The 15,489-nt window shown below is 42.7% G+C and overlaps 1 protein-coding gene across 1 annotated transcript in view; it reads left to right on the plus strand.

Moving 5' to 3' along the window:
* LOC144934765 (ephrin type-A receptor 4-like) overlaps positions 1-3,952 on the plus strand; it is a 60,444-nt gene extending 56,492 nt beyond the window's left edge. The window contains exons 16-17 of the mRNA XM_078860889.1: positions 316-471; positions 1,177-3,952. Of these exons, the coding sequence (XP_078717015.1) occupies positions 316-471; positions 1,177-1,285 (265 nt within the window). The 3' untranslated portion in view covers positions 1,286-3,952. The remainder of the gene's footprint in view (positions 1-315; positions 472-1,176) is intronic.
* The last annotated feature ends 11,537 nt before the right edge of the window (positions 3,953-15,489 follow it).

A 15,489-nucleotide genomic window follows, 5' to 3' on the forward strand; every position in this document is an offset into this window, starting at 1 on the left:
AAAAGACGGTCACTGTATCGCTTGCTTTCAGATATGCTTCTGCAGCCGTCTGGAACGCTCTTCCCATCAACATTCGGAAGCCACTGGAGCTATGCACGTTTAAATCCAGATTGAAAACAAACTCCTTCATGCTTTTTTGTGTTTAGTTTGTTGTCCTCCCCCCACCCCTCCAATTCACGCAGTTGGCTGTGTACATTGCGAAAGAAGTTCAGCATACGTACCCCACTCACGCACTCACCCAATATCACTCATCCACCCACACGTAGAGCAGGGTGCGTGTCTGTCCATGACACCACGGGTCACTGCCGTCCACAGGGTTTCGGATCCGCTGCTCGGCCAGGCCGTGCCGGGTTACACCACCGTCCGCACCGTGTCCGAGTGGCTGGATGCCATCCACATGGCACGATACCGTGACAACTTCTTGGCTGCCGGCTATACGTCCCTGGAGGCAGTCCGGCACATGACGCTCAGGTGGGTTCCCCTCCCCCCGCCCCCAAGCAGATTGGGTACCTTGATGCCATTGGCCACACAATACTTGGCTGCGCACGCGACCGATAGCGCTGAGCGGTGTGTTGAGACCAGGTTGAGTTCTACGTTGAAATGCGCAGACTACCGGCATGCCCTCATTGCAGGGGAAACAAATACGAATGGGCATTGTCAGTTGACGATTATTATATTTTAGTCAATATGACTCTTATGTGTGAAGCGTGTGCTAAAACAATGCTTAATACCCAAAGATTAATACAACGAGCATGTAAAAAAAACGAAGATCCTGGGTTTGAATCTTGGCTGCCATCTTTGATAAAAACCTGGTTTTCAATTAAGGCGAGTTGTTGGCCCTAGACTGGTCACCAATGACTGCATGAAAACAAGTTAAATTACGTGATTTTATTAATTCGGCATCTTTCGGTTCTGAAACATAAAAGGTTAAGTTTGATTGACATGAAGAGCAATCTTTTGCTGCCTAATAAAAGCATGCACTCCTAATGTAACTAAAGAGACCTATTGAAAATACCTTTAGCAATCCTCTGACACATGGTGATACACTGTTAGCTGCAACATTCGAAATCGACTTTTTTCGTCTTATCTCATGACACGCCGCCGATAGCGCAGCTCGAATAGAGCTGGATAAAAGTGAACGGGGAGAAATCTAATGCCGAACCTCTCTGATTACAGTGACATTCACAGAATAGGAGTCACGCTGGTCGGCCACCAGAAGAAGATTCTTAACAGCATTCAAGTGATGAGGGCCCAGACCCTGCCAGCGCACAGCACAGGCGTATGAGGGAGTCACGCGGTTTCTCCAACAACACGGCAAATGAGCGACACCCTCTACTGACCCACTCCTCTCGTTCGCGCTCCACTCGCTTGCCCAGCGCATCATGGACTCTTCACTGACTCACTCACTCCTCACTCACTCACTCACTCCTCACTCACGACGCCACGACGAAGAGAGAGGCAGCACTCTTTGTGGCCCATCGGTGGTGTGTCTTCGGAAATTTGAAACGTATTTATGGGGATGATGATGCGTTTGCGATGGGAATGAAGCGTCTGCAAGGGTTGGCATTGGATGTTCCATCTTGGCGGGTGCTTCTCTGAAGGCACGGAGCTGGGAATCCATGTCTCTGCCGCATAAAGAGACACACCACTATGGTTGACAGAGTGCCGTGGCTGAGCTGGCAGGTCATCGGACGTTGAGAAGGAACGAAAGGGGATTTGCTCTGTTACCAGACGGCATGCCAGATTCATATTGAATCCGGCTAAGCAAGTGGACTTGTTGGTGTTTTGTTGGAAAGCACATGCTTTGTTCCCTGATCCAGGGATGTGCAAAATGTCTGAAGGACGCTTAGTCTGTGAGATTTTTTTAAGCAAAACGCTCTGGGTCAAGGACACTTTATACTGCTTCTGTAAACTTTGGTGTCAATTCTGAAGAAAAAAACTGCTCTTGGTTGTGGTGATATGAAAGTGTGGCTATTTGTGTATGCTCAGCTATTTTGTTATGATGTGTCTGTTATGCACAACACGCAGCTCGTTAACACATCCGCAATAGATTAGGCCGTCATCTTTGCCATAGCCACTCGGACAACATTCATGTCATGTTCTGCCTCGGCGAGCGCCATTTGAATGGATGCGCCGTGAGCTATTTCAGCACAAGCTGTCTGCAGGGTTCATAGGCAAAGCTCTACATTCCTTCCACTGCATTACATGTCTATAAATTCACAGATGAGACCAAGGTAGGATAACCTGGATGAAGACTTCAGTGTGGATAAGGCCAAAGTGACCTGCCTTGGCTTTAAAATCCCCACACGATGGTCAGCCCAAGGCGTTAATGTACATGCATAGATACGGCAGCCTTTCTCGAATGACCTATTTTGCCCACACCTGCCATGAGGAATGTGGAAGCCCTCTGATAAATCATTGAAGCAAATGGAATTGGGAATTTAGATCTAGGTTCCGACAATATCTGGCCACATACATTTATCAGCAATTCTTTACTGCAGAGGAAGCTTTGTAACCTTCGCCTGCTATAGCTGAGCGCAGAGTGCACATCAAATATCGTAGAATTGCTTTACAAACCTTCCCATATGATAAACCTGGTTCATGTATATTTTTTTTATAGAACGTTATAAATAGGACACACCTTAAGTGAAGTAATTAATCTGAAAACCGTAACAATGAGCGATGGTTAATGACCAAACTCATTTGTATCACCAAGTCACCACTTTAAATACGACAATTGTCAGTGCATGACAATTTGGAAAGCACTTTTATTTAGGGAACACTAAATACATTTTAAAGAAATTATTCGCACTACTAATAGCTACAGCTACAGGGACCAGTTACTTAATTAACAGTGGGAAATAAAACCTGTTTCTGCCCGATGCAGTAACAAATGCTTAAGCTCTTTGCAGCCCAAATGTGTAAAGTGTGATGTGTGGAGAGCGTTCGACTAATTCTCCCGATGTAATTTGGCTGCCTTGGCTCTTTGTTCCTCTGAGCCTCTGGCACATTAACTGAAATACAAGTAACACATGATATGCAATACCTTGTAACCTGACGAGAACAATGGCACCACTGAATGGAATATCAACACTCTAGGGAAGCTTTATTTTAAAGGCTTATCGGACAGAGAATATTTAAATAGGTTTTATCACCACCCAGGATAGCACATGGTCTGCAACATGCGCATACGGGAGCTTTAATCCGATTCAGGATTATGAAAAATGGCATCACGAGAGAAGAGATTAATATCAACAAGCTACTGCAAAGCGACAGCGTTACATGATCAGTAACATGACTTTTGTTTAAAACGATAAGCATATTATTATTGTTGCTTATGAATGAAATGTATATTAGTGTAAACACATAGCTTAAATTAATGCACACACAGACAATACAAACATTTACACAAAGCCAGCAAGTTTGAGTCTCAATTAAAAATGTTTAAAAAGTGTCAACTCCAACAAATGCTTTGCGTGTAACTGACTTACTGTAGATAATAATTGTGCTGAAAAGTGTGCATAACTTATGATATTGTACATAAAACAAAAACTTTGATCAAGATGTAAATGTTATGGGGGTAGATATAGGATTTATTTCGAGCCTCGATGTTTGTGTTTAGTGTTTGGAATCTATCACTTTTTTTGTTGAGAGCAATTAGCACACACTTTGTGTCGTGATATTTCCGTTCATAGAAATCGCAGGCACAATATTTCTCCATGTGCTACTATAGCCTGAACAAAGCCCTCGTGCCTACCAGTGACATCGGTCATCAATGGATGTTGAAAACCACCCAATGCGTCAGTTTGTAGTTGGTCAAGGCATGTCGTTTTTAAGATTAGACTTGAATGTGACGGAGGTCCTTTGTATACATTATTTTGTATTTCATTTTGTATTGTTTCCTGCTCCCACTCCCCCATATCTTCCGCTACGTCTATATTATCTTCATCTGGTTAGAATGCTAACACTATAGATTTGAATAACGATGATAATGTTAAATAAAGCAGCAACAGTAATGATGACTAAATGAAATCTTTATTTATTATAAGGCTGGATTCTGTATAAGGCCTGGTACTGCTCAAGTTTTGTAAAATATTTTTGTATAATAAATGGTTGAATGGACCTGGTGTCAATGTGTGCCTCACTTGTTACATTCTTCAACGTATAATTAAAAGAAACAAAAGTCTACTCCGACTTTATCCCTGAAGCACCCTGCCACAGTCAAGATGTCCGCATCTTCAGATCCAATACACGTGCAATGTCTGTAATCCGGCTGATGAAATCTGTATGAGAATGGAACAAAACTGGTGGCGTTGGAATGCTTGAGGAAAGGCGTGAAGCTTCGAATCGGGCAATTTCTCGCGAAAACCAAGACTTCTTAACTAAATTCTACCCACATCAACCAAACCAGATTCTGTGCACCATGCTATCTGTTCCTACGCAGGCCAATTGAAATGGTGCATCAGTCGGATGTGGAGCGTGGGCAGCAGCAATTGTATGACAAGTCCACAAAAGAACAGCAGCAACAATACAAAAATAATATCTGTGGTAATGAGTACGCATACATTATGCAGATACGTGTATAATTTAATTGGTTTAGGTTATTAAATATATGATTTTAATATGCATTCAACACAGCCATGTCAGAGGTAGCTGAGTGGCTCAGAAGTCAGAGCACTGAGCCGTTGCGGCTTAGATCTGAGGTCGGAATCCAGGCAACCACCCCTCACTAATCTGGGTTCTCAAGTGTAACGGTACATAATTGGTTTCTTTTGGGTCAGATCGTGTAGGTTTAATGTTAATAAGCGCTATAGCCCTCCACCACCTGACACGGTCAACCAAATCAAGTTGTCGCATGGGCAAATGTGGCTAACTGTTTTGTTGAAAATCAAGGAACAATTTTGACCATTGGCACTTATTCCGACCTAACCTAAAAGTAACTATGAATCATAATATCGGTCGTGAATGCCTACATGTGAAATTAAGTATAACAAGTTGATGGTCTCAGCTTAGTCACCAACTTTATCACCAAAAAATATTGCATAAAATTCGGTTTGTATCATAGTTTTACTTTAAAATATTTGACTGATATCCAATGGACATTCTTTGGAAAGCATATCAATGATATATTGAAGTGCTCAGAAGATGTAATTTCTCCACAACTCTGGCTGTTGCCTGATGATGCTCGTTGTAATTTCTAGTGAAACGTCGTACTCGAATTGTAAATGTTGTGGGTTTCTCTCCACACCGGTGTGCCATACGAGTAACGAATGGGCATGTTTTGTTAACGTGACAGAGATTACCAATTGGCTTTGTCGGGTGGTGGCGGGTTTAACAACGCATTTATATTTACGCGATCTAAACCAAAAACCTATATTATGCTCAGAAGTATTTCTGCAACATTATCTTCCAGGGCCATTTTCTAACAAATCATGATACATTGCTAGCTGCAGAGTTTAGACTAGAAATAGCCTCATGTCATGAATGCATGCTGATAGCAAACTTGAAATACAATTGTGAACAATACGAAAAAGTGCACTTGATGTGTAAAACTTTTTTCAGACTGGTTGAAATCTCTAGATTAACTCCTAACCAAACCATACTTGGTTCAGTCCACTTCGAATATAAATAGCAAATTGATGCAAAGTGAAAAACCAAAGTTTTGTTTGAATTTAATAAAAGTTTCCATGGAGAGAGTCTCCCAAGCCCTGAGCTGTTAGTTAATGCTACAATAATGAGACAATTTCCCACCGGGCATGCCCAGAATATTTACGTTTTCAAAATGCTCTCTGTGCAATCACAATTTGTAACACATACAGTAAAGCAAAACGATTGTAAAAACATGTATTTTGTTTGAATAAAATAATTATAATCAGTAAATACAATTTTCTGAAATCAATTATGTGTGCTCGGAAAGCCTTAAAACCAACCAGCTTGGATAGGCAGGAAACTAAGCAGCTGTCTAGATTTTTTTCAAATGCATGAAATGGACAATAACTTTGCAATCAATTTACAAAAGAACTCCAGAATATTCAGAGGATGGCTTGTCACTTGTGTTTTCATTTTTGGTGTATTGTTTTTCATAAAACATGCGTGTGTATATATATTTAACATTATTACCAATCTACCAAATAATAGTTCATTCCCCTGTAGTCGTGGTAGTGCATGGCTAATTTTGACTTGTATGACATTGACATTCTCGTTGTACGTAGTTATTTACTTTCTTGCTTATGAAAAAGTATTTTTTTTACCAGGAATGACCATGCAAGAATTGAACCCAGCTGCTAAATTGTACTTAGCACATTCTTCCAAGATGGACATTGGTCCCACTGAGCCATCACGGCTATCTCTGAGTATGTTTTTATTTTTGGTATGTGAACACACAACGGTTTATTTACTTATATATGTATATTAAAAAAAACATTAGTAATATTTGACAACATTTTCCAGGAAGCACACAAACACAGGCTGCTTCGTTATCTCTGTTAAGTTTATACGACACGACATCTTTTGATCTCACGGGGAATCTGGGAGACTTGACCTACTGAAAGACAATCATTTATCCGTACGTACATATATGCCAATGGCAGAAATTTGTGCGAACGCGCTCGCGCGCACACACACGCGCGCGCATATGCACACGTGCACGAACCGCATATTCACACCCAGAGATTACACATCCATCTGCAGGCGATTATGGCGGTTGGGAGGACATTGCGGCAGACGTTAGAAAAGAAAATGCTGTTCTCCTGAGGATCAATTTTCTTGCATTTAGCACCCATACAAATCACGGGGGAAGAAGCTTGCTGCGTGAGAAAGGAGCGGTCAGAACAATGCATCCGGCGGGAATGTTTCCCCCTAAATTATTCATCCCCGGTGAGAGCGCCTGCCCGTGAATAGGCTGTCTGCGATCCCCCAAAGCCTGCCCATCCAAAAAAACCTAAACACTGCGAAAACATTCAGTCATGTACGATATCCGAAAATGCATACGCAATAATAATAGTGGTAATTTACAAACCTTTGCCAAATAAATCCTGAATGAAGACCCCCCCCCCCAGATGTCATGTTAGTCATGGTGTTTGTTTGACCAATACTTTACCATGCTGGTCAGTGCAGATTGGTGAACGTGGTGGGGAAGGGTGGTCTTGGCCAGTTCGTATACCATTCACCGATGATCTTAAGCAGAGCTGGGAGTTGGACACAAAAATCTGTATTTGTAGCACAACTCACCAATGTGTCACTGTTCACCTAGCTATATATACACACACTGAAAACTGGAAGAAAAAATCCTTAAGGAGCTCGAATGAAAAAAAAATCAGAGTAGAATTCGTATTATCTAAGTGAATATATGTAGAAGTGCTAACAAATGTACTTGTTAATATCAAACAGTTACATTGAGACAGCAAGCGGAGAGCAGACGCATCCGAAGAAGAGTCAGGCAAGTATATACACTCTCACCAAAGCGATTTACAGCCTCATTTGAATATATTTTCTGAACATTCTATAGAACAAATGAAGGCATATGCATACAGTACATAAAGGAAGTAATCGCCATCGCATATTTGGTGATAACAGTGCATGATAACAACAAATGGAAATTAATTACAGAACATTTTTTAAGCGCTAAACAAATAACGCCACAACAATTGGGCTCAAGACACAGATGAGAAAAACAAAAGTGGCGTATAAGTTAGCTGACCTGTAGAAAATATTTGTTGGGGTAACATAACTGACATACGCAACAGCGCACGTGTTGAACGTGGAGCAGAATCGACATTATGATACAATAATTTGCTGTGAGTGCAAGTTAAAGTACGTTTGGCTATGTTAAATCTGATCATAAAAGACAACATATTGATGTTAATTCTGATAATGAAAGACAACATATTAACGTGCCCAACGAAGCGAGGTATTAATTCGTGAATAGTATCCGCTGTGGCATAAAGAGTGAAAACGTGGACACTGAGAAAAAAAAAAACCCGGCACAACAAGTGAAGAGTACACGAATCTGCATGAAGCGATAATGCTGGGAAGGACGCATGGACACAGCGAGAGGGACTTGGGTAACACGACTAGAAGGGCTGATGGCTGATGAATGAGGTTGATGACGGAATAGCAGCCGAAGGAGGCAACACGCTCCAGATTATGACCACCGCAGAGATAGAGAGACGAGATGTGTAGGAACGAGATGTATCATGGTATTGCAGGACCATACAAGAGGGCAATGGTGAGCGTAGGTCTTTACCCAACAGTGGATAAAACACAGCTTATGATGAATGTTTTTTACTACAATGTATTTGATAGTCACTTAGGAGCTAGCAACATGTAGGACAGATGGGGATAAACAACAACGCATTGAAGTTGTGCACACGCAAATCGTGGAAGGGCAAGGTGAACATCAGTTGTGTTGTTTTCAGGCACATTTCAAAGTCTGGATTATAATACGAATGAATTTACAGCCTTTGTCAATCCACTCTTGGATGAAAGTCGCCCCACACCATGCCATTTATGGGGTCTCTTTGACCATATCCCCCGAAGCTGGTTAGTGCAATATTCATATTCTTACATTTTTTCGGTAAAGTCACGTAGGTAAAATTTTTTAATTTAAATTAATAAATAAAAATAAAAATCACGACGTTTCGGAGGCAACACAAGCTTCCATCTTCAGGTGGAACCGTCACGGCACGATAGCTGTATCAAGTACGATAGCTGTATCAAGTACAGCTATCGTATCAAGTGCAGCTATCGTGCTGTGGCGGTTCCACCTGAAGACGGGAGCTTGTGTTGCCTCCGAAACGTCGTGATTTTTATTTTATTTTTATTTTACTTTTATTAATTTTAATTTTAATTTTTTACCTACGTGACTTTACCGAAAAAACCTAAGAGCATGAATCCTTGCAGTCACGAAAGCTTCAAATCTGGTTAGTGCAAGTTGGTGAAGGGGTTCAGATGTTACTCACTATCAATGTTAGTCACGACCGGGAATTTAATTCATGCTGTCGGGTTCATAATGCAGCTTGATACCCGCCGCACCGCTGCCAGAGTTTCCACCGTTTTCACAGATTAAACCTGGACATATTTCTCAGTCGTCCGAGGTCTATGAAAACTATGCAGGCTACTGCCACAAAGTTCGACACAATACCACCACATCTCGGTACAGGTCGTTTCCTGCCGCCCGAACACAATTGCTGACTCCCAGACTCTCTCGGTCAGACCTGGACAAGTGGCAACCCTAGACACCAGAGGTCGCAAACGGGGTTTGATTCCTTACCCGTACCCGTACCCGGCCGCACCAGGGTCGCAAACAGGTACCCGTACCCGGCCGTACCTGTACCCGTACCCGGCCGTACCCGTACCCTACCCGTACCCGGCCGGGTTCAGGTAGGGTACGGGTATCGGGTACCTGATTGCGACCTCTGGGATGAAGCCATGTTGCAGGCGCGGGTGGGTTCATTCTAGGAACTTGAATTGTGAGAAGAGACAAGACGTTGGGAAATGAGTGACAAACGGTTACTCACCAGTGACTCACGGTCTACCCGTACCCGGCCGCACCACAGTCGCAAACGGGTACCCGTACCCGGCCGGGTACGGGTAGCCAGGTATCGGGTAGGGTACGGGTATCGGGTACCCGGTTGCGACCTCTGCTAGACACTGCCACATCCCCCGTGGCTTTTAAAAGATGGATAAAAGTTATCATTGGGCTCCAGTGAAAAAATGGAAAAGGTCTCTCTCTATAATTACTGACATGACAACTGGGAGTGCTATTGGGCAGGTGTGGCACATAAAAATACATTATGGGTAAGAAGATAGCGTTCATTTTGGTAGGAGGGAGAAATGGATGGAAATTTTGAAGGCCCATATCTCACTAGGCCCTCTGTCTCATGTACACAAATGCCCAGTATGTCCCAGCCTGTAACCTTTATCATAACGACACGCACACAAGCACACACAGCTGCCAAGGGTGGCAAGACAGATGGGTAATCTTGTTCTAAGCCCCCACGCTGTAGAGAATGCCTACGAGACTACAATAGCGGCTTCTATGCACCCAGAATATATATATTTCGTTGCAAAAGCATGAGATACAGAACGTATTCTGTGGTACAATGTGACTGGGAAGCAATTCCTTTACCTATCAAATTGCCTCCGTTTGTAACTACTTCACAAAATTGGAGTATTTTGAGAACATAGCGCCACCTGAGCAATTAAAGTACTTTTTGTGATTCTTTAACTGCTTCAACATTGCTCTGAAACTCAACGATGGCTTTCTTATCGTCCATCTCATCAGTCATCTCTCCCAAGTGGTGTCCTGTCATAAAAAAAAGTCCCAGCTCAAATGCACACTCCACTGATGTGCCTTTATCGTATGAGATATATATGTACAGAGGGATCATGGATATTGCAATTATATTTCAATTGTGTGACCATCAATACACTTAATGTATTATACAAGTATATTGTACGAAAAAAATCTGAGTTATTATGCCATGATATTAATAAATTAGGTAAAGTTGTTCTTTAAAAATACATGTAGGAAAGTTTCATATTTAGAATTTGTGATTTTAAATTTATATAATGTGGATGTGATCGAATGTCCCTTGTATTTAACAATGCTAATGCATGTCCTCTAAGCACAAACGGATACAATTTAAAAGATTCAAGCGTTAAGTAAACTGTAATTCTATATTTTGAATAAAAATGCTAAATGACTTCGCCTTTTCGTCACACGACAGCAAGATTTGCATGGGCTTGGCGCAAGTGTCTCAGACCGTTAGCAAGATTTCCATGGACAACCGCTAATGTACAAACCGGTGATTTATTAAACCGTGAAAGAATGAAGAAAAAAAATCTCCCTCGCTTTCAACAAGTTCAGCAGTTCTGCGTAGCCAATTTCTGTCAGCTCGTTCGAAACATCGTAGATAATTAGAGGGTGCTGCATAGACCCTTGTTTTTAAACACAGCTGGCACAGTCTGGCAGGAGCATGGGCTATTCTCCAACAATAAATGACACACGCTCCAGTTATTTATTTTACGATTGGCACAACCGTTCGGAATATCAATATTCTTTGTGGCCACTTTCATCGCATGGTCAAAAAGACCATTTACATACAGCGGTTTTGTGTTGAACAGGATCCTGTCGTCTGGACAAAGTGCTCTTGCCAATAACATCTGCCAACCCTGGCAGCGGCATTTGTTTAAGAAGCCTGTGAGTCTGCTGATGTAACCCAGAATGTCAAAGCCGGGCAAAGGTTTTCTTGCTTGAAAAACAAATTCTGGTGGATAATATTGGTCTGGAATGCCCAATAGGCCAGTCGACTAAAACACATTTCATTTGTAAGTGGAGATACAGAAAGGAGGTATGCTTATTATATGATATTTACAAAATAATCCGTTATGCGCTGTTGTGGAGCGTTGTAGGTAACACATCGATAGAGAAAACTTCCGTCTGTCCAAAATAAAGGAAAAAAATACGTAAAATGTGTATTTTTTTCACCATCCCAGCCAATAGGGATTCTAGGGTAAGTCTGCTTAAATAAATGATGTTATAAAGCATTAGTCTGAAAGTCCCCTCGGCTGATGGAGTATATTTCTGTTGTTGTAGAGAGACGGATGTTGGTGTATTTATTTATTGCATAAGAATCATTTTATGCACAGGGTCAATGGTATATGTGAACACAGGATGGGATTATTTACTCAAAAGAGGTTTTTAAAAAAAAACATTTATTCTATTGAAGCCACCCATTACACGCAGAATTGAAACGTGTAGGGCTGGGGCAAAACGACTGGGTGGTGAATGGTTGTTGTGGTTGGGTGATGGGAAATGTAGGATTGGTTAGGTGGGGGTGAGGGTGAAGACGATTAAAAGAAAGGTGAAAATTGGATGTGTTTGGTGGAGTGGTCTTGGCCTGGCTTTATACAGCCCTGTGACTTTAAACGCCATCAATAAATATAGCCTACTTTTGAGATAATGAAAGTCATGCATTGTATATTAATTTGTCCATTATCACCATCTGTGTGGTCATCATCACTTTCATCATTTGAAATCGTCACGAATAAGAGTTATCTATTACATTATGCCAAGAACGCTGCTGGGCAAAGCATACATTCACCATGATAGTTGCACGCGTATTTCAACATATTATCAGAATAAGAAACTATATTTATTTAATTCGACAATTGTGTGTCATAGTACTGCAAACGGAAAACTGGAAAAACAAACTCAAATGCTCGCTGGGTCCTATAAATCAATGTAAGCACGAGTGTCAGTGAGTGAGTGAGTGGTGGTGCAGTGGTTTCCTCATTACGCTGTGAACCTCTCGACCTGAGCTCAAATCCCAGACGCAGATAAAATCAGTGGGAAATGGTCTCAGAGGGTTTCGACCTCCCCTAGGTCAACTCTGGCCTTACATTAGTAGCTGATACCTGTTGCGGTGTGTGCAAGGTGAGACAAAGGCTGACAGGTGTGGTGCTGGCCACACCACCTGGTGCTCACTAGCAGGTCTTGCTCAAACAGTCAATATGACCATCGTGGGAATTGACGTCTCTTCGTGTCTGTGTTGGGAAGCAGCTAAAAACCCGGTGACCCCAGGTCGAGTCCCACTTAGGCACAACACCAGTGATGATTATCTGAACCGGTTCTGCGCATCCCCCTGGTCGACCCAGCCTCAAAAGAGTACCTTTTGCATTGTGTGAACATTGCCGCCACCTCGTGTATCGTGATGGCCTTCAACGGCGCTGCTCGCTAACAGCACTTGCCCTAACGGTCTGTTAGGGCTGTAAGGGGGGTATTTGTCTGTGTTGAGAGAGTTGTAAGCGCACTGTTATATTTCTGATGATCCAGACTTGATACTCAGTCATGTGGATCAATGGGGTAACCATTTCTGAACATGGCCTAGGCATCTTGTAGGTCTACTCAGTCCAAACATGGGTAGCTGATGTTCAAGTATGGGCATTAGCACGAGGGAGAAAGCGTACCAGCATGGTGTTGACCTGGCAATACCACCTGGTGTGTTCCATGCTGGTATTAATGGCTGCTCAATAACAGCAACTTTCCAGACAGTCTCCATAGCCGAAATCTTTCTTTTCTGGATACGGGAGTGTGAGCGCTCAAAGGTACGTTTGTGTGTGTCTTCATGTGTCTATGTGTGTGTGTCCGTTTGTGTGTGTGGAGCAGTGGTGCAAATGTTAGCACGATACAAACGGCCTTTTTGATACACAGCACTGACACACAATACCAGTGCCAAGTGGTATCGGAACCTACCCTGGGTCTCCGATGGGTCAAATCAGCCTCGAATAAATACCTGGTGCAGCGTGTTAGCACCAGCACTGGCTGAGACAAAGGCTGGCTGAGTGTCTTGGCAGCCAAACCACCCCATCATGTGCCTTTCTAACTTCAACAGCGACGCTAATAGCACTTGCCATGACGGTCTGTGCAGGTTAAATGGAGAATCTTTTGCTGTGTGTATGTCTGTGCATGTGTGTTTCAGAAGTGCGTTGTGACCGAACGTCAGAGATGAACCCAAGCCACTGAGGTTTGATTCCCAGCCCCATATATCACTGACAAATGGTGTCTATGTTCACAACGAGGGCCTCCCCAAGGTCCACTCAGCCTACATGAGTAATTTGAGAAGGATGTGTTTCGCCAATACCGGGGGAGACAAAGGCGGCTAGGCGTGGTGCCGACCGCCCTCCCCTTGTGCGCTGAAGCAGCCAGAATAGGTGCTCAGGAGCAGCACTTGACCCTACGGTCCAGTGAGACTGAAAGAGGGACCTTTGTTACAGCCACGGGGCTTTATTCTCGAGTTAGAGAGAGCCCAAGCTCACCTCTGAGCAAAAGCCTGCGGCGACGGAGGATCCCCGTGGCTGTGCGGGACAGGGCCTTCGAGTGTTGCAGAGGGCAGATTAAGTAACAGGCAGTTCTTTTGTAAAAAAATTGTGAACCTCCTTAGGCCTGTGATTTCTGAAAGGGATAAAATGTAGTCAACCTTGACGAGGCACTGATACGGGCAGTCCAGAAAGGTTAGGTAAGCCAATGGGCGCATTTTTGTTGAGCCCCTAAGTTTCGACGAGTACTATTAATAATTGAAGTAAAAAAAAATATATCGGCATTAATAAATAAATGCCATTGTAAATATATGATTTGCCCTCAACCATTGATCACTGAAAATGAATGACTGTCGACATCGCAATATTGGTTTTTGTCATCATATTTCCAATATATATATATATTTTTATATAAATATTTGTTTCTCACCATGCATACGTACATCTGTTATTACCACTCACCTCCAGTCATTGCCACCCACCTCCAGTTAGTGTCTTTCTCCTCCATTCCACGATTTAGCATTTGAGGACTTTCCCGAGTTCTCGTCAATCGGCTGTCTCAAGGTCTTCATTTTCTCGCACGAAGTATTGTCTACGCAGGTTCCCTCATTTGGCCACGGCTGACCGTCCCAGTAAGTGCTGGGGATGGGAACACCCGAGATAACCACGAGTGCAAAATAGATATATGCACTGGGGCACTTGGGTGCTTAGAGAGGGAATGGGCTCTGGGAAGTGTAATTTGAATGCAGAATTTTCTGCAAAGCTGTCTTCAAGCTTGTTGTAAAATGGGCGCAACAGCTTCCAAATTGCCTCAATCGATCGTGCACGCTGGATTTGGGAGACTTCAAGGACCCTATCAGGAATGTCACATGAAGTAAGTCATCATGTCAGAAGGGGGGAGTATATAATCATTGTTACAAGAGACTGCATTGGCAAAATGGGAAAATGTAGAGGAAATGAGATAGGACTTCAATTTGATGGGTCACTGGACACTGACCACGCAGAGAGAGAGAGATGCAAGTAGGGCTATATAAGGCAGCATGGCTCTATAATAGGGTAGTCAATCGCTTATTCCATTTTTTCACATTTTATACTTTACTCCGCATGATAAGCGCGTCAGTGTAAATGTAACATATTGGAAGAACGAGCACAGAAGCACGTGTAAAACCAACAGGCTCAATGTTGTTCTAAATATACCTTCCCACATGTTCCCGTAATGAACCTCGATCATATCTTCATGCACATTTAAAAAAAAACATACATAAATGTACGAAGTAAAATCTGTAGCTAAATTATTCATTAAATCTTTCGCCATGTATACGGTGTTTTATTTATAAACTAGAATTTCCTTTACCTTGTTGAGTGTATCTGAGGTCATTGTATTTATTTAACGAACACCCAACTGAGTTCACGAACCAAATAACGGGAGAAATCGTTGTCCGATCTGGTGTCACCCTAACCTCGAATCCGTGGCCTTGCACGCCGTGTTCACACCGACCAGTTGTGATCAAGGAACAAAAGAGAAAGTCTCTGCGCTGAAATGAACATCTTTGGCTGTCCAGCGGACATCCGCTAGACAGCCGCTGGACATCCAAACAGGAGGAGCTTGTGTGTGAAATGATTTTGTTCTCAAGCATCATTAGGTCTTATAAGGAGCTTATGAAATTA

This window comes from Lampetra fluviatilis, chromosome 11 (genome assembly GCF_964198595.1).
Source record: "Lampetra fluviatilis chromosome 11, kcLamFluv1.1, whole genome shotgun sequence".
NCBI classification, from domain to species: domain Eukaryota; kingdom Metazoa; phylum Chordata; class Hyperoartia; order Petromyzontiformes; family Petromyzontidae; genus Lampetra; species Lampetra fluviatilis.